The sequence below is a fragment of the Eulemur rufifrons genome, chromosome 8, assembly GCF_041146395.1.
Source record: "Eulemur rufifrons isolate Redbay chromosome 8, OSU_ERuf_1, whole genome shotgun sequence".
Lineage (NCBI taxonomy): Eukaryota > Metazoa > Chordata > Mammalia > Primates > Lemuridae > Eulemur > Eulemur rufifrons.
Genome location: NC_090990.1, coordinates 15282041 through 15303421, shown reverse-complemented (window position 1 = coordinate 15303421; position 21381 = coordinate 15282041). Strand labels below are relative to the sequence as shown.

Below are 21381 nucleotides of genomic sequence, written 5' to 3'. Positions count from 1 at the left end.
ACAGAATCTCGCTTTGTTGCCCGGGCTAGAGTGAGTGCCGTGGTGTCAGCCTAGCTCACAGCAACCTCAAACTCCTGGGCTCAAGCAATCCTCCTGCCTCAGCCTCCCGAGTAGCTGGGACTACAGGCATGCACCACCATGCCCGGCTAATTTTTTCTGTATATATATTTTTAGTTGTCCATATAATTTCTTTCTAATTTTAGTAGAGACAGGGTCTCGCTCTTGCTCAGGCTAGTCTCGAACTCTTGAGCTCAAACGATCCACCTGCCTCGGCCTCCCAGAGTGCTAGGATTACAGGTGTGAGCCACTTCGCCCGGCTCAGAATTTATTTTTATTTTTATGATTTAGAGATGAGGTCTTGCTGTGTTGCCTAGGCTGGAGTGTAGCAGCTGGATCATAGCTCACTGCAACCCTGAACTCCTGGGCTCAAGCAATCCTCTTGCCTCAGCCTCCAGAGTAGCTGAGACTACAGGCGTGGGCCACCATGCCTGCCTAATTAAACAAATTCTTTTAGAAGTGAAGTCTCGCTGTGTTGTCCAGGCTGGTCTCAAACTCCTGGTCTCAAGTGATCCTCCTGCCTTGGCCTCCTGAGTAACTGGGATTACAGGTGTGAGCCACTGGTGACCAAAATGATTTTGACTGATTAAAAATATGTATATTCTACAAGTGCTGAATCTGCCAACACTGAGATTGTAATCGAAAAATAGCTTGGTGAAGTAGCTTTGGAGTTAGTTACACAGGCCTGTGTTTGAGTCTTTGTTCAGCTGTGTGGCCTGCCTTTGAGGAAATGTTTTAACCTCTGTGAACCTTATGTCCTCAATAAAATGAGATAATATTACTGAGGTTTCAGTCTCCACATAAGGATCAGCAATAGGATATGTAGAACACTCAACACACATTAGGAGCTCAAAAATGGTAGCCATTACTGTTTACAATAATGTGCTACTAAGATGGAAATGCACTTTCTTTCCATTTTAAAATGGCTTTGATAAATTTGAGAACTACAAGGGAATTCAACCAGCCACCTCAAAGATAATCTTCAAAAGAAAAAAATGCTACAAAAATGATGATAAAATAGGCATGCAATTAGATCTTGGGGTAAGTAGATTACAAGTTTTTGCAAGTTATCCATATGGTACTTTATTTCATTAAAAGAATAGAGGATTCTTGGTTCCTAAATGTCAGTAAGGGTTGGTTGCTGATGCCCTTTCCACTAACATTCTACACAATAGTATTTCTTTGTGTATTCCTTCATTTCTTTCTCCTTTCTTCTTTCCTATGTTGTCTCCTTTTTTCCTTTCCCTTGCCTGTGCCTTTAAACTGTGGTTTGGATGGCTTATCCCTCTTAGTGGCAAGTGAAGGCATTCTAAAGAGGCTGAATTGATGTAATCCTGTGTGAAGACTAGACTAAATGTTTCTTTTAGCATCATGAAAGAGACAAGCAAGACAAAGATTAATTTAAGAATCCATGAGGAGGTTTGATAATTTTAAACATTCTCTGTTACAGGTTGTAAGTAGTACAAGTCAAAGCTTCAATTTGAATATCCTCGTGTCTTGTAATTGTAAGAAGCAAAAGCATATTCACTAACATACCAGCTAAGAACACAGATTTGGTCTGTGACAGGGAACAGTTGTGAAAGGGCCTGGCATTACCTAATTTCAAAAGATTAGGGATATAGCTGGAGCTTCCCTCAGCAACCCATTCTATTATGGTTATACTGGTCCTACCTTGTCAGGTAGAATATAAGCCGTTAGAGGACAGTGATTGTGTTTTGTTCATTTTCTATTCCCTACTCTTAATTCAGTGACTTGTCTATAGAGGGCAATAAATTATTTGTGGAACATTGAATCCATGAATATCTATAGCTATAATAATTTTTTTGGTGGCTATCCTTTCAAATAAAAAATCAAGACATACGGTCTGAAAAGGTGGAGTATACCTATGAGGACTATGTGGCAGGATACATGAAATATTATCTCAGAAAATATTGGGTAAAAATGGACTTAAAGGGAGGCTCTGAATGGAATTCAGGGGTCCTTCAACTTGGATGAAAAGAAAATAACATCTTTGTTTTGTCCAAATGAAATTTAGCACTTTTCCCCATTGTGAATGTAGGCAACAAACCACATTAGAATTAGTAATATCTTTCAGTCTGTCACCAACAGAAATCATTTTCATTTCACTTTATTATTGTAATGGATTTCTTGAAATAACACTTTAAAATTTTCAGTAATTGGCCGGGAGCGGTGGCTCACGCCTGTAATCCTAGCACTCTGGGAGGCCGAGGCAGGATTGCTTGAGCTCAGGAGTTCGAGACCAGCCTGAGCAAGAGCGAGATCCTGCCTCTACTAAAAATAGAAAGAAATTATATGGACAGCTAAAAATACATATAGAAAAATTAACCGGGCATGGTGCACATGCCTGTAGTCCCAGCTACTCCGGAGGCTGAGGCAGGAGGATTGCTTGAGCCCTGGAGTTTGAGGTTGCTGTGAGCTAGGCTGACACCACGGCACTCACTCTAGCCCGGGCAACAGAGTGAGACTCTGTCTCAAAAAAAAAAAAAAAAAAAAAAAAAAATTATTAGACCTGCTGCAAGATCTTGATATTTAATGTTAATAAAGAAAAAGACTACTATATCACAAATTTGTTTTTAAAATATATTTCCTAATTGTATTTCAATATAAATGGTTTCTTTTGTAATGCTATGTATTTTATTTTATGCCTCTAAACTGAGAGGAGATCCTGGCTTTTACCAGACTTTCAGATGGCACAAAATAGATGAAGAATGCGGGAGCTATAGGCAGATTTATGTGAAGCTAATAAAGTTTCACGGTCTCTCACTTTTACAATGCCCTTCCAAGACTCTGTTCCTCAATCTGTATTTGTCATTTTGTATTATTTTTCTTAAAGATCCCAGCATTTTTGTAAAGTTTCACACCCATAACATAAAACTTGGATTTAGCTTCGAACTGGGTACACAGTAGTTTTCAATAATTAGATTTTTGGTTTACAGGTTCTAAGAAATCAAATGATCCTCGAGTGCATCTGGAAATCCTGCAGACCACCTCTTGACCTCCTCCACTCCGAAGGAGGCGCGGGCGTTAGGGGTGCAGGTGGGAACGGCTCGCTCTACAGAAGTAAATTAGGTTTCTGCGGAATGAGATAGGTTTGGACTAAGGCGAGTACAGAGAACAAATCAGGTGGAAAGTGAGAAATAGGTTTAGGAATAAAAGGAATTAGTCTCCTTTGGGAATTACCCCTTTTCCCCCTCCCCCCCGCTCGGTTCTTTTGGTTCATAGATGGGATTTATCTGCTTTATCTACTTTATGAATATTAATTAGCTCCAAACCCTGTGGGAAAAGGTCTCTGCTCTATCGTTTGTGTTACACATTCCTCTTGAGTCATGCCCAATTTAGCGATTTCTCTCTCACACTCTGCGCTGCCACCAACGATGTGTGGAAGGGAGCCAGGGAGAGAAAGAGGCAGTTCTCCGATCGTTCCACGGGGTGATTTGCTATACAAAATCCGCCAGCAAAACGACGAGTCAAATTATCTTTAAGTCGAGTTCTAACTAGAGCCAAAAAGATGACCTGCAGAGAGAGGCCCGAACGCGTGGCGCAGGGCGTGTCGGGGGGAAACGCCGGCCGCGGCGGCGCGAGGGACGACTCCGAGGCGAAGCGACACCGGCGACCGGACCGGAGCGCCATGGCGGAGCGCGGCCGGCACGGACCATAGGGGGCGGGGCTCCGGAGGCGGCCACGCGGCGCGAGGCCTGGATTTTCTGCCTTGCATCGGCGGCAGACGACGAGGGAGGAGCCTCGACCACCCAGGGCCTGGTGCCCCCCAGCCTCGCCGCCACCAGAGGCTCCCACCACAGACCCCTTTGTGTGCCTACCCCCGCCCCGGAGGCACCCCAGCCAGCGGCGCTGAGTACCCTCATTGGCTCAGCCGACGGCTTCATCGATTGGCTCACGAGTCGTCCGGCGTGGTCCACTTCGCCTCGCTACAATTGGTCGCCTGAGCTGCCTGTCAGTCCGCCTCGCGCAGTGATTGCCCTGCGGCTCGGAGTCCCTGGAAGCAGTTCCGGGAAACCCCGCGTGCTGCCGGGATCGCGTCTCTGTGCATGAGGGGGGGAGGGGGTGGCGCGCGCGCCATTTCTAGTCGTTTTCAAAGCGCCTCGCGCTGATTCTCACGGGCCCGGCCGCCGGCCCCTGCTCTGCTCGGGTGAGTCTCGCGCTGGCCCGTGGGGGGAGGGGCCGGGAGCCCCGATCCGACCCGACTCGGCCCGGCCCAGGCTCCGCGCCTTGTCCCCAGTTTCGTTTTCGCTCCGAAGCCCCGCGGTGGGGGTGGGGATGGGTCGGGGGCGGCTTCGGCCTCGTCCGGCCGCGCCGCTGTGGGCCTAGCCCTGCTGAGGCGCCTTGTAACCCTGCTCGTCCTCCCTCTCGCTCCTCCAGCCCCCAGCCCACCGCCCGGCCCGCTGGGCGCTCTCCGCGCGGCCTGCCGGGGCCGGCGGTGCTTTTCCCGCCTCCGCCCGCCGCCCCATGCGGCCGGGTCGGGAGAAGGGCCTGAGGCGCCCAAGGCGCTATTGCTTCTCCCCGCCGGATCCGCTTCGCTCCCGTCTCGGCCGGCCTAGCCACTAGTGGGATGTGTTGATAATCGGGACAGGCCAGAGGGGGTGGGGTGGGCAGAGGGCGGGGTGCAAACCCCGGGGTTACCTGAGCCGAGAGAAAACTTTTGTGTGAGTAGAAGCCGATAAGGCCGATTTGTGTGGGAAGTCTCCCTCCCCTCCCCCATTCTGCATGCTGCGAGCTGAGATTTGAAGGAAAAAATGACTACTAGAGGCCGTGAAACTTAGGCTTCAAGCGGCGCCTGAGATGTATAATTCTAAGAATGTCGTAGGCGCACTAAATTGGAAAGGCGATTCTTTTTCGTATACGGCAGTAACCGTATTTCCAAAATTTAAAAATTAAAGCCAAGGGGTTCTTAAAAGGTTCAGTCCTTTCACACTACCTGTTTTAGATTTTTGCTGTCCAAGAGGCTGAATTTATGTTTCATGAGTCAGTCGTAGAATAAGGGCTTGCCACTCCTAAGCCATGAGATAACGGTTAGTTTTCATTTCGTTGGTTCTTTTAATTAGCCCGTCTCTTAATATGAAGAATTTACACAGAAGTTCAGAAAAAGTCGAGGAGCCAGTGCTGACTTCCCAAATCTCCCAGCAGCCCTTTAAAATCTTTAAATTTCTCCTTTTTGCAAAAATGTTTAGATCAAATGACTCCAATTGCATTAGTATATTTGCTGCATCCAGAAATATGGTTTGGCTGTGTGGCATTGTGTTGAATTGACATGAGTTTTAAATGGTCTCATATGACATAAAAGTCTTTTTTAAATGAGCACTTTGTATTTGGCTTGAAAAGATAGGTTTTTCCTTGATCTGAGGGTTTTATTTTCTGGAATCTAATTATTTTATGTTTTTTGTTAAAGTTTGCAAACTTTTTGAAAATTTTAACCAATTTCAATATCAACTTGTAGAGCCTTTGCAATGAAATGGTGGTCATAAATATTTCTGTCTTGTGCTTAATACACAACTTATCTTTTTGCTTTTACACACTTGAAAAAACCCACTTTAACAGATGTTCATTGAACTTTTCTGTTAAAAATTTGCCTCTTTTCTGTGACTAATAGTATTCTCAGGTGCAATGCTATGAGGGTCTTGTGATACTGAGAACTTTTGAGTTCTGTTGATCTTAAGGTATTTGGGAGTGGGGGAAAGCATGGAAAAACAGAACTATATGTTCGTAAAGATATTTTGGATTTTAGGGTGCATCTTTATAGGTTGTGTTAATCAGTAAACGTGTTCATCTCACACGATCTAGTTTCTTGATCAAAAGTGTGCCAGTTTTGAATGTTTCTGTTTTTGCTAGTTCATCAGAATTTGAGGCTTGCCTTGAGAAACATTTATCCACCCAGAGTTTAACCACAGTCTGCGTCTGTATACACATTAGAGAGCCATCAAGTCTTTATAATGTTTTGCAATCATGAGAAGTCATAATATCTCTCATTTTCTGAAGTATTCCTTTCTTCTTCCTACTATTACCTCCTTCCCTTCTTGGTCTTCCTTCCTTTTTTATTAACTTCAACTAAATATTAAGTGGACTTTGAAACGCAAAGTTGTTTTAAGCCAGAAAAGTGCCCCTGGTGCATTTGCACAGTGTTTGATAAACCAGTCTGGAAGTTTGGTTATCTTATGTGTCTTAGTACTTTTTAGGAGACTTGTATTTTCTTTATAGAAGACAGGTATCTTGAGTTTCATCAAGAAAAGTAGGCTTTTTCTTGTGGTCCACCTTCGTGTCTTTTATTTCAGTATATGTTCCAATGTCTTTATTCTGCTGCCTATTATCTTCATCACATAATAATTTCACCACAGACAGATGACTTTAATTCCCTGTCTTTTGAAGCAGTATAGAGAACTGGCCTTGTATGGTTTTATTATTTACTCTCTCTCCTTAGGGAATTGGTCCATTTTAGCATTACATACAGGCTGAATGTACAAAATGACTTTTGGAGGTTAATCTGAGAAATCTGACTGAAGTTTATCCTAATTAGGTAATGTTTGTTGAAATAATTTGCAAGCAGTTAGCTGTCCATTCTTCAGTGTTTTTGCATCTTTATTTTACTGATGAAAAATTCAACATGTACTCATTTTTTTTTTTTTTTTGAAGAAGCAACCTCAGCTATATCTCACTTACTATTTTATGTGGACTTAAAACAATTGTTCAGCTTTTAAACTTGGTCATTTTTTCTTTTAAATCTGTGAATGGGAATAGCAAATTAATCTTAAAACAAAACTTAATGTCAAGTTTGTTTTTTTAAGTGAAGTGTAGAAAACCCAACCACCAGCATGTTGAACTAGAGACAACAGGGCACTTACTTCACACCTGTATTGTATTTGAAGCAGAGTTAGGAAAATATGAAAGTCCATAAATCTTAAGTGGTCTGTGGGTGTTCATTCTGTTTTTAAACCAAAACTTTTAAAAACATTGTAAGAATTGAGAGCTAAGGGGCTCTTAGGATTTTGTGGTGATTTGTTGATCTGCCCACCCGGACACAGCAGCTGCTTTTGTTAATCAGCAGTTCTACCTTCACTAAATTAAAGCCTTTATTTAACCTGGTGTACATGAAGTTCCTTAAAGATCTAATGCTTCCATGTACATTTTCTGTGCTTTTATAGGGCTATTACTGCAAATTTAGGTCAGATACATCACAGAAGGCATAAACTATTATTTTGATAGAGGTTATTAGCAGCATGTATACAAATTAGTTTAGATAAATCATGCATTGTCCTACAAACTAGTTATTTCTGGCTTAATGTAATATAGCTCCTGAATTTTTTCCAGCAGCATATTAAAATGGCTAATCAGGTGAATGGTAATGCGGTACAGTTAAAAGAAGAGGAAGAACCAATGGATACTTCCAGTGTAACTCACACAGAACACTACAAGACACTGATAGAGGCAGGCCTCCCACAGAAGGTGGCAGAAAGACTTGATGAAATATTTCAGACAGGTATAATATGCATTTCTTGTTTCTGACTGGTTTTGAAAGTGAGGGCAAACCACTTTGAATTTTATAGATTTTTAAGGTTAAATAATACTATTGTTTCTGATCTGTAGAGCTGAATGTTTGTTACTTTCCCTTCATTGAGGGCATATTGGGTTTGACATTGATACTCTTATTTCGTTATTTTGAAGCCTTCTTAGTGTTGAATATGCAGTCTTAGTTGTTTCAGAACAGTACATCGATTTGTCTTAGATTATCACCAATTAAAATGTATGTTTCAGCCTACCAAATTTTGCATTTTTTTCTTAATCTAAATCAGTCATCATTTTGCTTTTACTTTTCTACTTTTAGCTTCTTAACGAGATTGCTAAATCAGCTTAGGTCTGATTAGGTGGCATAATAAGAGGAATAGTTAGACTGTATTGTCTGAAATGATAATAAATGTCAGACTTTTTGAGAGTTTGTGGCCTGTCTAGTTTCTCATAGACAGAAACCCATATCTCTCTGTAATTTGGAAGTGTTTGGTTTGTAACAGCTGCTTTTTTTTTTTTTAATTCAGAAGTCCCATTGTTAAGTGCTTAAGCAAATTTGAACATCTTAATATGGTTGGTTGTAAGTGGTTTGAAGTTTTAAAGAGGGAGAGAAATATTTACCCTTAGGGAGTGTTGCTCATAAATAAATGTGGCCTCCTCCTTTGGGGCCATAGATGGAAACTTTCTTCCTCTGTGTTTTGTGTGCCTATCTAGATTCTGAGAGAGAGAATTGAATTGTCTCACTCAAAATGTGTCTTAAGTACAGTAGTAACAAATAGCTGGTTTTTTTGATCCTTAAAAAAATTTTAAATCTGGGAAGCTCAGGATAATTTTAGACACTAAAATGACTTAAAAATGACTCCTGGGTGATGGTCCCATTTGAAAATGAGTCCTTAGGAACTTTCTGTGACATTCTGCCATAGAGAATTGGCAGTGATCTGCTTAGAGATGCTCTCAAGGTAGAGTGTTTTGTTAATGATAAGAGGCTGACGGTTTGGGTGTAGACTTGGATTGAAAGAATGGATTGATGGGTGTCCTGAGTTGTGGCTTTGGGTGGTGGTATGGAATATGTGGAATATGCAAGTAAGGAAACTCCAATTATTTAGGCATGCTCATTTTGAGCCTTTTTTTTTTTTTTTTTTTTTTTCCCATAAAGGAGACAGGGTCTTGCTCTGTCACCCAGTCTGGAGTACAATGGCCTGATCATAGCTCATTGTAACCTCGAACTTCTGGGCTTAAGTGATCCTCCCACCTCAGCCTCCTGAGTAGCTAGTACTACAGGTGTGCACTATCATGCATGGCTAGTTTTTAAAAATTTTTGTAGAAATGGGGTCTTGCTATTTTGCCCAGGCTAGTCTTGAACTCCTGGCCTCAAGAGATCTTCCCGCCTCGATCTCCCAAAGCGCTGGGATTATAGGCATGAGCCATGGTACCCTGCTTACTTTGAGCTTTTAAAACAAATCATGGCAATATTTTTTAAAAAGTAACTCTACAAGTGACATTACATTTGTTTAAAATTTATTTCGTGTATGGCGTAAAATTCTTTTTGGCTTTTTTACCAAAATGGAGTTACTTTTGATATTAGTTCATATGGACTTGGGGGTTTTAATCTGACCCCAATAATTGGGGCAGATGGAAATAATTTAATATTTCCGTCTTACATTGGATCAATTCTGAAATATATTCCATATATAGAGAGAAATATAACACAAATTTAACAGACTTAAATTATATTTTAAACTCAGTGGATATTCTGTGTGCAGTTAAATATACTACATATATATAGAATGCAGTGCGTATATTTTCTGTATAGTTTACTTGTAAGTCCATAAAGTTCTTACTGCCATTTGAAAAAGATTGTCATTATTGACAGTCAGTGTTGTGAATGCCACAGCATCTTTTAAATCTCAGCTTATCTCAGAAGAAAAAAGAATGTCTTAAAATACGACTTTCAGAATTGATTAATCAAGCTGCATTTGAATTTGTAGAAGAGTTTAAAATTATGCCTTTCCACATTCTGACTGCAGCAAAGTAGATGCTCAGATAAACAAATGCATTTCAGTTTATATTTGGTGTTAAGGAGGGAAAGCCTTTGACACTTTTTGAAAAGTGGAAAGAATTATTTAGTAAAATTGGTTCTCATAGTTTCCCCCACCTCTTCCATGGTTAGCAACAACTATAACAGTCTATAATTTGAAGATTTATCCTTGGGAAATACAGTGTATTCTTACCACTCCAACACAAACCAAAACCTCTTAAATTAATGCTTAGTCTGTAGTACAGTATGTACATCAGATTGAACTGCAAGACTTACACCTTTTGGGGAGTGGGAAATGGGTGTTAGGACTTCTGTAGTTTTTGTATGTGTGCGTGTGGATATAGAGATTGAAATTCATGTTTTTTGGTGTTGACATTTTATCTCTTATTTTCATATTTGTACTCAACTTTTGTATTATTTGGATAGCTGCATATATACATGTAGTTAAATGAAAGAGTAGTTTGTTAGTGATCGTATTGAATATAACAGTTCTTAATTAAATGTCAATAGGAGAGTTTAGATTACCTCTTTTGTTGCAATACTGTTACCCCTTTTCAATTTAATTTTTAGGATTGGTAGCTTATGTCGATCTTGATGAAAGAGCAATTGATGCTCTCAGGGAATTTAATGAAGAAGGAGCTCTGTCTGTACTACAGCAGTTCAAAGAAAGTGACTTATCACATGTTCAGGTAAGGTCATTACTCAGAAATGTCTTTGAACAATTAATGACCTGAAGTTATTTCACTATTTTTTCCTGTGGAGAAGTGGTAATTCTTGTTTGTGAGTACTACTTCTTTTTAAAAAAAAAAAAAAATTTAGTTTAAAGGAACAGAAGATCTGCTGTGGCAGTTTCAGAAGCATAAGTATAAAGCAAAAGTTTCCCACCACCCCTTCTTGCAGTAAGTTATTTTAAAAACTTAAAATCAAAGCATTTTTGGGCTATCTGATCCTGTTTTATTATCTTGGAGGAAAATGTAGGTGGGAGGAATAGTTTTAGACATCTGGCAAAGATAGTCCAGATGCAGTTAAATATCAACAAATGGAAGACCATGTTTTCCCAGTGTAGAAGGTAAGCTCCCTAAGGTCCACACGCTGTCTTACTACTGTCTGCTCCAGTCTCTGGTACATAGTTACCACTTAGTGAATATTTAGTAAATAAATGGAGTAAATATTTTGTTAAAATCCTAGTCTTCTGAAATTTTAATTTAGTTTGTATTTGACCCTTCACATATCCCCGGTGATTCTTTTTACTGAATTACGTGTCTGTTCTAGAACAAAAGTGCATTTTTATGTGGAGTTATGAAGACCTATAGGCAAAGAGAGAAACAGGGGAGCAAGGTGCAAGAGTCTACAAAGGGACCTGATGAAGCAAAGATCAAGGTAAAATTTGATTTGAGTAGTTGTAATGAAATTAAATTCATGAGTGACATAAGTTAGTTTATTTATTTATTTATTTGAGACAGAGTCTGGCTCTGTTGCCTGGGCTAGAGTGCCATGGCGTCAGCCTAACTCACAGCAACCTCAAACTCCTGGGCTTAAGCAATCCTCCTGAGCAGCTGGGACTACAGGCATGCGCCACCATGCCCAGCCAATTTTTTCTATATATATTTTTAGTTGTCCAGATCATTTCCCTCTATTTTTGGTAGAGACAGGGGTCTTACTCTTGCTCAGGCTGGTCTTGAACTCCTGACCTCGAGCGATCCTCCCACCTCGGCCTCCCAGAGTGCTAGGATTACAGGTGTGAGCCACCGAGCCCAGCCAACAATGCTGATATTGTTTGTACAGGTGGCTTATGTTTTAGACAAGAAATGTAACTTGTAGGTCCTGTCATATAACTAGCTTATATAGTCCTAATTTATATTGTCCTTTTTCTTCTTCATCTGTAAAATGATATAACCCCATTCTTAATAGATTTAAAAATAATTAAATACTTAAAAATTATGTTTGAGGTATAGTCTTTTTTTAAAGAAAAAAATTGATTGTAAAAAAAACCTGATTGGCTGGACACAGTGGCCCACACCTGTAGTAATCCTAGCACTCTGGGAGGCCGAGGTGGGAGGATTGCTTGAGCTCAGGAGTTCAAGACCAGCCTGAGCAAGAGTGAGACCCTGTCTCTACTAAAAATAGAAAAATCAGCCAGGTGTTATGGCTTAGGAGGCTGAGGCAGGAGGATTTCTTAAGCCTAGCAGTTTGAGGTTGCAGTGATGATCTACAATGACACTGCTGCACTCTACTTAGGGCAACAGAGTGAGACTCTGTCTCAAAAAAAAAAAAAAAAACAACTTGATTACTGTTCATTGAGTAGGCCTGTATTATTTCCCTAAAGCTGGCTACTTGCCCTTGGTGTAATGTATTATATAATGTTGTGAGGAGGGTTGGTAATCAGGAAACATAAGGTTTTAGTTATTTTTTGCAACCTGAGTATATTTATTTGGCAATTGCTAAATATTTCGAGTCTATACTGTATGAGAGAATTTTTATGGAACTTGTGATATAGCAGGAGTACAAAACAGACAAAAGGATCAAACAAAATAAAGCTTACCCTGTGGAACTTTAAGTACAATAGAAAGAGTAGAAAGAGATGGATGTAATAGTAACTGAGAGAAGCTGCGTGAAGGAGGTAGGACTTCTGATTTTATTTTATTTTTTTTTTTTTTTGAGACAGAGTCTCACTCTGTTGCCCAGGCTAGAGTGAGTGCCGTGGCGTCAGCCTAGCTCACAGCAACCTCAAACTCCTGAGCTCAAGCGATCCTCCTGTCTCAGCCTCCCAAGTAGCTGGGACTACAGGCATGGGCCACCATGCCCGGCTAATTTTTTCTATATGTATTTTTAGCTGTCCATATAATTTCTTTCTTATTTTTAGTAGAGATGGGATCTCGCTCTTGCTCAGGCTGGTCTTGAACTCCTGAGCTCAAACGATCCGCCCACCTAGGCCTCCCAGAGTGCTAGGATTACAGGCGTGAGCCACCGCGCCCGGCCAGACTTCTGATTTTTAAAGGAAGAGAACATTTTATTTGGAAAGAATCACTGGTATAAAGTATGTTATGTAAAGGGAACAAGTAGGGAAAGCAGTCTAATTGAAGTATGGGGATGAAAGATGACGAATACTATGGAACATAAGTATAAATAGGTAGCATGGGTCAGTTTATGTAGAAATTTTAGTAATGCTTACTCTTTTTTTCCTGGTCTCATTTATAACAAAAAAGTGGTATGTGCTTAGAGACTTAATTTGCCTACAGCCCTTTCCGTTGTATGGAAAGGAGCAGTAAAATAAAGTGGGAGCGACATGTATATGAGAGGAACCAGTATGAATTTTGACATTTTTTTATCTAACTAAAAAATACATATCCTAAGATGTCGGGGTTCCTTTTGGAAAAGATTATTACACTGATTTGTGTGTGTGTATTTGTGATTTAATATTCAAGTATAAACAGATGTATGATTATCCCTAGGCCTTGCTTGAAAGGACTGGTTATACTCTGGATGTAACCACAGGACAGAGGAAGTACGGTGGTCCTCCACCAGACAGTGTGTACTCCGGCGTGCAACCTGGAATTGGAACAGAGGTAAGTGTTCTTTAGCTGTTTGCCAAAAATCTTTCCAGTTTGTAAAGTGGGAAAAATACTTCATTCCTTTCAAAGTATAGCTATTGTTTTTTAAATGTTCATGTGTATTTTACTGCCATCATAAGCATGAGTAATCATGTGACTGGTAGATACCTAATCACCTTATATAGGAATGTAGAGTTGTTGGAACTGGTTCTAAAACTGTGCTACTGGCAAGATACCTTTTTAGGTGCTTGGGTGAGATTATTAGGGAGAAGCTTTAATGTCAGTAATTTTGAACGGTGCTTGTCCTCCCTCCTTGCCTCACCTATCATGTAGAAGGTGCTTAGTGTTTAAGAGACTTAATAATTAGAGATATTATTGATGGGAGTGGGTTGCACAAGGGAAGGATGTGGAATCAAGTAAAATGCTGAATATGTTCGTTTATACTTTAACAAAGAAGCAGTTCCTCCTTTATCTGTGCCTTTGTAGTGGTTTCTCCATATATATGCCTTTATGCTAGCATCTTCTAATCCTTTAGATAAAAGTATGTGCCAAAAAATAACCTGTGTTATAGCATGGACCTTTTCTATATTTAGTGCCTAGCATAATGCCAGGAGTATAGTTGATGCACAGTGTTTGATAAATGATCGATTATGATCTTTTTCTTTGAATACTGAAATTGTGGTCTTCTAACTTAAAATTTAAACTAGATTAAATGATAATTTTATAGGATTTTCTTTAAAACAGAGCGATAGGGGATAGCTTCCTTAGATGGATCGGGTAAATATTGATGATGTAAGTTCAATATTTAGGTAATATTATTATTAGGTTTTTATTAGAGTTAATTATTTAGGTGGTCTTATTAACTTTATTAGAATTCTGAGAAATCTTAAATTCACTCAAACTCCTATTTAAGTAACTTTAAAGGAAACAATAATGCCTCATCAAGACTGTTATAAATGGCATGCTCCTAAAAGCTAAAACTTTTCAGATAACCAAAAGCAAAGATCGTTTTTGCTAGCTTGTGAATAAACAAAGATGGCACCATTTAACATAACTTTTTAGATTCATGTCAGAATCAATTCTAGTTATGTGTTCTCTGTATATAGAAAATCATTGTTCTTTGAACTTTTTAACATTATTACAGTTAATATTCAATTTTTTAGTATTTAACATTATTAAAAATACTCTAACCATTTTTATTTTTCATAATACCTGAATCATCTACATATGGTTATTTATTTATTTAATTTTTTTTGAGACAGAGTCTCACTCTTTCTCCTAGGCCAGAGTGCGGTGGCATCATCATAGCTCACTGCAGCCTCAAACTCCTGGGCTCATGCGATCTTCCTGCCTCAGCCTCCCGAATAGCTGGGACTACAGGCACATGCCACCAGGCCCGGCTAATTTTTCTATTTTTTTGTGGGGTCTTGCTTTTGCTCAGGCTGGTCTTGAACTCGTGGCCTCAAATAGTCCTCCTGCCTCGGCCTCCCAGAGTGCTAGGATTGTAGGTGTAAGCCACTGTGCCCAGCCTAGATGTGATTATTTGAGTCTCTTTAAAAATTACTGTGTTCCGTAATTTTATATAATTATTGATGGAGTTGGAATTGGAACTGTGCGCCATCTAGGGTCCTTGCAGGGGCAGGTGTCATCCATGAAACATACAAGTGTCATTAACAACCTCCCCATCCTTCATGTTTAACATTCTACTTCTGCCACAAACCTTTTCAAATCTACATTTTATGTGTGTGTGGATTTATTTATTTATTTATTTATTGAGAAAGAGGGTCTTGCTCTGTCACCCAGGCTGGAGCATAATGGTAGTGAAACTATAGGCATGAGCCACCATGCCTGGCTAATTTTTTAATTTTTTGTGGAGACAGGGTCTCACTATGTTGCCCAGGCTGGTCTTGAACTCCCGGCCTCAAGAGATCCTTCCTTGGCCTCCCAAAGTGCTAGGATTACAAGTGTGAGCCACTGTACCTGGCCTTTATTTTATAATAATTAATAGAAATGAACTTTTTTAGCATGTTAGATTGGTTTCGTTAGTGAACTTACTAATGAAGACTTGTTTTATCTTTGTTTTATATAGATAAGGAAGGAGTTTGCTAGTACTCTTAAAATTTCTCTATGAGCATTTGAACAATTTAATAGATAAACTATTTCAGGTATCTAATTTGAAACAAATCGTTGGTGTGTTGATTGTAAAGCATGTATACTTTCTCTTATATTGCATTGCCTCTTTAGGAGATAAATGCATTTTCCTTTGTATTAAATGTATAGCAAATATGATTCCAATAAAATCTCTATATGAGATCACCAGTGTAAGTCACTCTTGTCAAGCAATTTCTTACAACCAAATTCTGGTGTAAAGTTTTGGATTACTCTCATAATGTTAAATTTTATGAGATTTATCCTATATTGAAAATTAAAGTTTTGAAAAATCTGGAAAAATAGAAGGTTTTTAATATATTGTCCTGATATAATAAATAAGTTGGTTTAATTCATGTCTTTTTTTTTTTTTTTGAGACAGAGTGTCGCTTTGTTGCCGTGGCTAGAGTGAGTGCCATGGCGTCAGCCTAGCTCACAGCAACCTCAAACTCCTGGGCTTAAGCAATCCTCCTGTCTCAGCCTCCCGAGTAACTGGGACTACAGGCATGCGCCACCATGCCCGGCTAATTTTTTTTTTTTTTCTATATATATTTTAGTTGGCCAGATAATTTCTTTGTATTTTTAGTAGAGACGGGGTCTCGCTCTTGCTCAGGCTGGTCTCGAACCCCTGACCTTGAGCGATCCACCCGCCTCGGCCTCCCAGAGTGCTAGGATTACAGGCGTGAGCCACCGCGCCCAGCCATTCATGTCATTTTTGATGCTGTATAGTTTTGGTTTTTGTTCTTTTAGGTTTTGTCACAGTCATTAAACATTTTTAGGTTATGATTGAGCGGGTTGCAATTAGAGTCAGTACCTGAGACTGTGCCAGTATTAAAATTATGAGAGGACTTTGAGGTCTCATCTTTGGATAAAATCTGTAAATTAGTCCTTTAGATGAACACTCGTTAATAGACATTGTTGCTAAGTGTTGTCCTGAGATGAGAAATATATAAGAATGATAGGTATTAATTTTGAAATGTATTTTTTATTGTGCCTAGGCTTTAAGACCTAATCTGATTATAGTATTTTTGTATTCCCCAGCTAGTATTGTAAAACTGCTTTGGGAAGCAAGTTCTGTCATAATTTGTTTCCTCATTAGCATGCATGTAATATCCATAGAGGTCATGGCTATATAATAAATTGTTATTTATTTGGAGAGCATGGCACTGAAGTTCTGCAGGGTAATTAGAAGAAAATCGTGGATTGAGATCTCACTCTTTGGTTTATTAATGGAAAGAACTGATGTATTTAACAAAAGCCTAAAAGTATATGACTTTGTAGCACCTGAATTGAATTATGTATGAGGAGAAGCTGATGTATTTGCAAAATAACAAATTTAAGTAGTTGCTGGATTTGGAAAAACCCTAGTAGACACCCACAAGACTCTGTTGAGTGGCCTGGTTACTTCTATTGATTCCCTCCCCTCCCTTCTCCACGAGGGCTCCTTTGTTACTGTGGAAGTACTCAGTGATAGATCCTCGCCAGCCAAAACTTTTTCCAAGCCTTGATGGACTAGTGAGGAAAGAAAGAAGTGTTGTTAATGGTATTCACTAGATTATCTTGGTTCTAGAGGAGGGAGGAGGGTTACCTGAACATCACTGAGTGCTTACTCTGAGCAGCTCATGTGGATCCAGAATGGCTCAGAGACCAAGAAGTTAATAAAAGGAAAATATTTCTATTTCATTTTGGTTAATTAAAAATTGAACTTAAAAACTTTAAAAGAAGCAGTGCTGAATTAATTTTTGAAAACTGTTTTTAGCCTTTTGAATTCTGTTTAAGTCCTAAGTTAAATTGGTCTTGAAAGGAGGCCATCTGCTGTTTTTCAGATGAACCAGTATTTTTATCTGTTGTCTATTTCTTCATGAACCCTGATGGTTATAATATTAAGGACTTAATTGACCACAGATTTGTTGATTTTTTCCTCTGAAGTAAAACAGTATTTGTTTCGAAAATCTGTAAGTTGGACTTTTGACATTGAAATAATACTTAGAGTATAAGGAGCTTGTTCTTACGAATCCTTTCTATAAAGTGATTAATCAATACTTAAATTATTTTTCCTGAAAATACAGATTTTTCACTTTAGGTTTGCTTAATGAGGCAAACCTGTCTGGTTCTAAAACTAAAAGTACAAGTGTTATATAAGTAGAATAATAATCTGACACTTAGCTTCTTCACTCAGCTGTGTGAAATATATTTTCATAGTGCCACTTTGTGTGCTTTTTCTTTGCTTTATATGTATTTGTGATGGGAAGGGAGAAAATGTGAATGATGAAAAGTATAATAATAATAGTTATTATTTTGAGACAGTCTCGCTCTGTTGCCCTGGGTACAGTGCAGTGGTATCATCATAGCTTGCTGCAACCTCAAACTCCTGGGCTCAAGCAATCCTCTTGCCTCAGTCTCGAGTAGCTGGCTGTACCATAACACCTAGCTCATTTTTCTGTTTTTAGTAGAGATGGGGTCTGGCTCTTGTTCAGGCTGGTCTCCAACTCCTGAGCTCAAGCAGTCCTCCCATCTCAGCCTCCCAGAGTGCTAGGATTACAGGTGTGAGCCACTGTGCCTGGTGAAAGGTATAATTATTAAACACTGTTGCATTATGTTAATAGAAACAATATAAGCAGAACTTACTTCGCAGAACAGTTTAAAATTCTTAAATATAAGTATACTCAAATACAAAAATATTCTAACCAGACAAGGCCAGAGAGCCTAACCACACCAGAAAAAAAATTTCAAAATTAATACCAGTTATTCTTGTGTATTTCTTGCCTCAGGACACCTTTTGTCAGTAGCTTTCTCTTAGTTGCTGTGACTTATTAATGAATACTCTTTTATAGGGTTGATATACAGGGCCGTTATAGCTGAAGCTTATGAGAAGTCAGATTGTGGATTCAAGGCAGATTTGACAGAATTTACTGTCAGCCAGGATATAGGGTTGTGAGAGAGAGAAGCCAAGGATAACTTGAGGGATTTTGACCTGAGCAGCTAAAAAGATGGAGTTGCCATTTACGGAAAAAAGGAAGACTGTAGAAAAGAGCAAGTTAGCAGGGTTGAAAGACAGTAGTTCAGTACTGGACATCTTATGAGTTAGATGTCTCTTGGACATCCAAGTAGAGCTGTTAAGTGAACAGTTGTTTATATGAGCCTGTAGTTCAAGGTGAAGTTCTAGTTGGAGATTACAAATGTGGGAGGTATTTAAATGGTATTTTAAAATCATGAGTTTGGGTGCAATCACCAAGGAAGTTTGGTAGCTCAAGAAAAGGTTTGAGATCTGAGCCCCACAGCTCTCTGACATTTAGAGTTTGGAGAAATGAGAAGGAACCAGGAAAAGAGACTGAAGAAAGAGCCAGTGACGTAAGAGAAAAATCAGAAGTCTAGGGTCCCAGAAGTCAACTGAAGAAAGTTTCCACAGAAGGAGACTAGTCAATTATATCAAACTTTCCAGGTAAAATGAGGACTGAGAATTGACTGTTGGTTGTGGCAACATGGAGATCATTAGTGACTTTGGCAAGAATAGTGGTGAAAGTCAGATTCAGAGAACAGTCAAGAGAATGGGAGATGAAGAATTTGAGACAGCAAGTATATACAGCTCTTTTGAGGAATTTTGCTACAAAGAGTAGCAGAGAAACGGGGCAGTAGCTAGAAGGGGTTATGGAGTCAAGATTTAGTTCTGTTTAAATCTTTAATGGAAAATATAGAACACTTGTGTGCTGATGGGAATGATCCAGTAGAAAGGAAAAATTGATGATAAAATTATTGCTGGAGCAAATATCCTTGAGTAGGAGAGAAGAGTTGGGATGTCATGCACAAATAATGAGGTGTAGATGTTCATGCATTCATAGATGAGTAGCTCTTATGTCCCGGCACTGTGTTCAGTGCTGGGAATAAGGTAAAGAACAAGACATGGGCTCTCTGCTTGCATGGAAATTGAACCCTTTTGCTGGTGTTATTCCCATATGAGGAAATTGACACTCACTGAATAGGAAACTTGCTCAAAGAAACTAAAATGTAGATTTGAATCCAATATAACCTAAAAATCACCATTTCTCACATTCTCACCACCTTCATAGCTATCAGCCTACTAGGCCAAACCACCATCATCTCTTACCTGGATGGCCCTGTTAACCTGACTGGTCTGCCTATTTCTCCATACAATCTATTTTCTACCCAGTTGCTAGAATGTTCCTTTTAGAACATAAATCATACCCAGTCATTTGTCTGCTTCAAACTGTCTGATGGCTTCCCAAACAACTGGAATAAAGGACAAATTCCTAGCCATGGTTTGACTTCTGGCCCGATTTTCTCTTTTCCCTCCACTGTCACATCCATTCAGCCAGCCATTGGCCTGTGTGCCGTTCTTTATGTCAAGTGTACTTGCGTCTCACAGCCTTTTGTATTTGTTCCCTCAGCTTGGAATGCTCTTTCCTCAGATGTTTTACTTAATTTTCTCTTAGATCTCAGCTCAAATTTACCTCTTTAGGGAGGCCCTCCTAGTGAAAACACAACTCCATCACTTCTCCCCTCTTCTTATTTTTTTTTTTTTCTTCTTAGCATTTAATACCTCTTGAAATAATTTTTTAAATTTTTGTCTGTCTCAGTAGAATATAAGCTATGGGAATGCCTAGACCTTCTCTGTGATTGTCACTGTATTTCTACAATCTAGAAAAATATGTGACACATGAGTCTAAGGTATATGTGATTACTTGTCTCAGATTTGTACAAGTTCTGTGAGTAGGAGGGAGCCAATTGTCTGTACAGACTAGGCATTTGCAGTGGAGCAACTTCAAGCTGATACTTGAAAGATTATTGAATATGGATGGTAGTGGGAGGGATTTCATTGCCTAAGGTTTCTTTTTAAGGAAGTATTTCTTCAGTCACCTGGGGTGGAGAAGGTTCGGAAACGGAGAGCAATAGGAATTATGTTCTCCCACAGAGACGTGAGGGTAGTCAGAGGAGCTAGTAGACAAGGGTGGGTTTTAGTCATTTTGATTTTGGAACATTTTTATCATGAATGTCATAAAAGTGTAATTCAAGGCCAGTGGGGTGGCTCATGCCTATAGTCCCAGCTACTTGGGAGGCTAAGGCAGGAGGATCACTTGAGCCCAGGAGTTAGAGGTTGCAGTGAGCTATGATGATGCCACTGCACTCTACCCTGGGCAACAGAGCAAGACCCTATATCCAAAAAAAAAAAAAAAAAAAATTATATGTGTATATATACATATGTATATATACACACACAAAATTAAGGAAAAGGTAAAATTAGAACAATTTTTCCATGCATCGATAACCACAGTTAGCATTATTCTCATATGTAGTCATCCTTGTCTGTACATACATCTATATGTATATATTCAAAAACAGAAAATTGGCATCACTAGTCTTATTGATTTGAGATAAAAATCAGGTAGATTTGAGATGAAATCAAATTGATGATTTGAGATAAAATCCAAGAGGAAATATTTAATAGGCAGTGGGAGATATAGAATTGACTCTTGGTGTATAGGTCTAGGAGATGACTGTACAGTTATAAACTTTGGGAATGGATGTGACCTTTGAAAATACAGTGCAGAACAGGAGATAGAGCTACAACTCTGGGAAACACACAGGTTATTAGGTGGATGGAGGAAGCACCACAGAAAGAGTATAGGAGTAGTAATTATAGGTACGAAGACCAGGTTCGTGAAGCATTCTAAAAACGTAAGGAAAGGCAAGTCTCAGAAGGTAAAGTCAACAGTGTCAAAACTATAGAGAAGGCAACGATGATGAGAACTGAATGGGGGAAAAAGACTTTGGAATTTGGTTATTAGAAGTTCGTTGGTGCCATTTGGGCACACCGTTTGATGGACTTAGAGGAAGAAGCCAATTTTAGAGAGTTAAAGAGAGCATAGATGCCATGTGCTTTTCATTGTGAGTTTAGTTAGAAAAATGGTTCTACAGGGCATCACCACTCAAATCACATACACAGTTTCTTGTATCTCTAATTGGGATGATGACATAGATTTCTTATTTATATTTCTCTGTAGCTTCACAGAACTAATATAGTAGCTGTGTTGAAAA

General features: G+C 39.3%; 1 protein-coding gene across 5 annotated transcripts in view; it reads left to right on the top strand.

The window, feature by feature from the left end:
- The first annotated feature begins 4137 nt into the window (after positions 1-4137).
- HNRNPR (heterogeneous nuclear ribonucleoprotein R) overlaps positions 4138-21381 on the top strand; it is a 33153-nt gene continuing 15909 nt past the window's right edge. For 2 of the 5 annotated variants that reach the window (XM_069477452.1, XM_069477450.1), the window contains exons 1-5: positions 4169-4225; positions 7396-7564; positions 10199-10317; positions 10901-11008; positions 13081-13194. In XM_069477452.1, coding sequence (XP_069333553.1) covers positions 7408-7564; positions 10199-10317; positions 10901-11008; positions 13081-13194 — 498 coding nt within the window. In that variant the 5' untranslated portion in view covers positions 4169-4225; positions 7396-7407. Of the gene's footprint in view, positions 4226-7395; positions 7565-10198; positions 10318-10900; positions 11009-13080; positions 13195-21381 lie in introns of all 5 variants that reach the window. The other 3 variants (XM_069477454.1, XM_069477453.1, XM_069477451.1) reach the window with 2 other exon arrangements.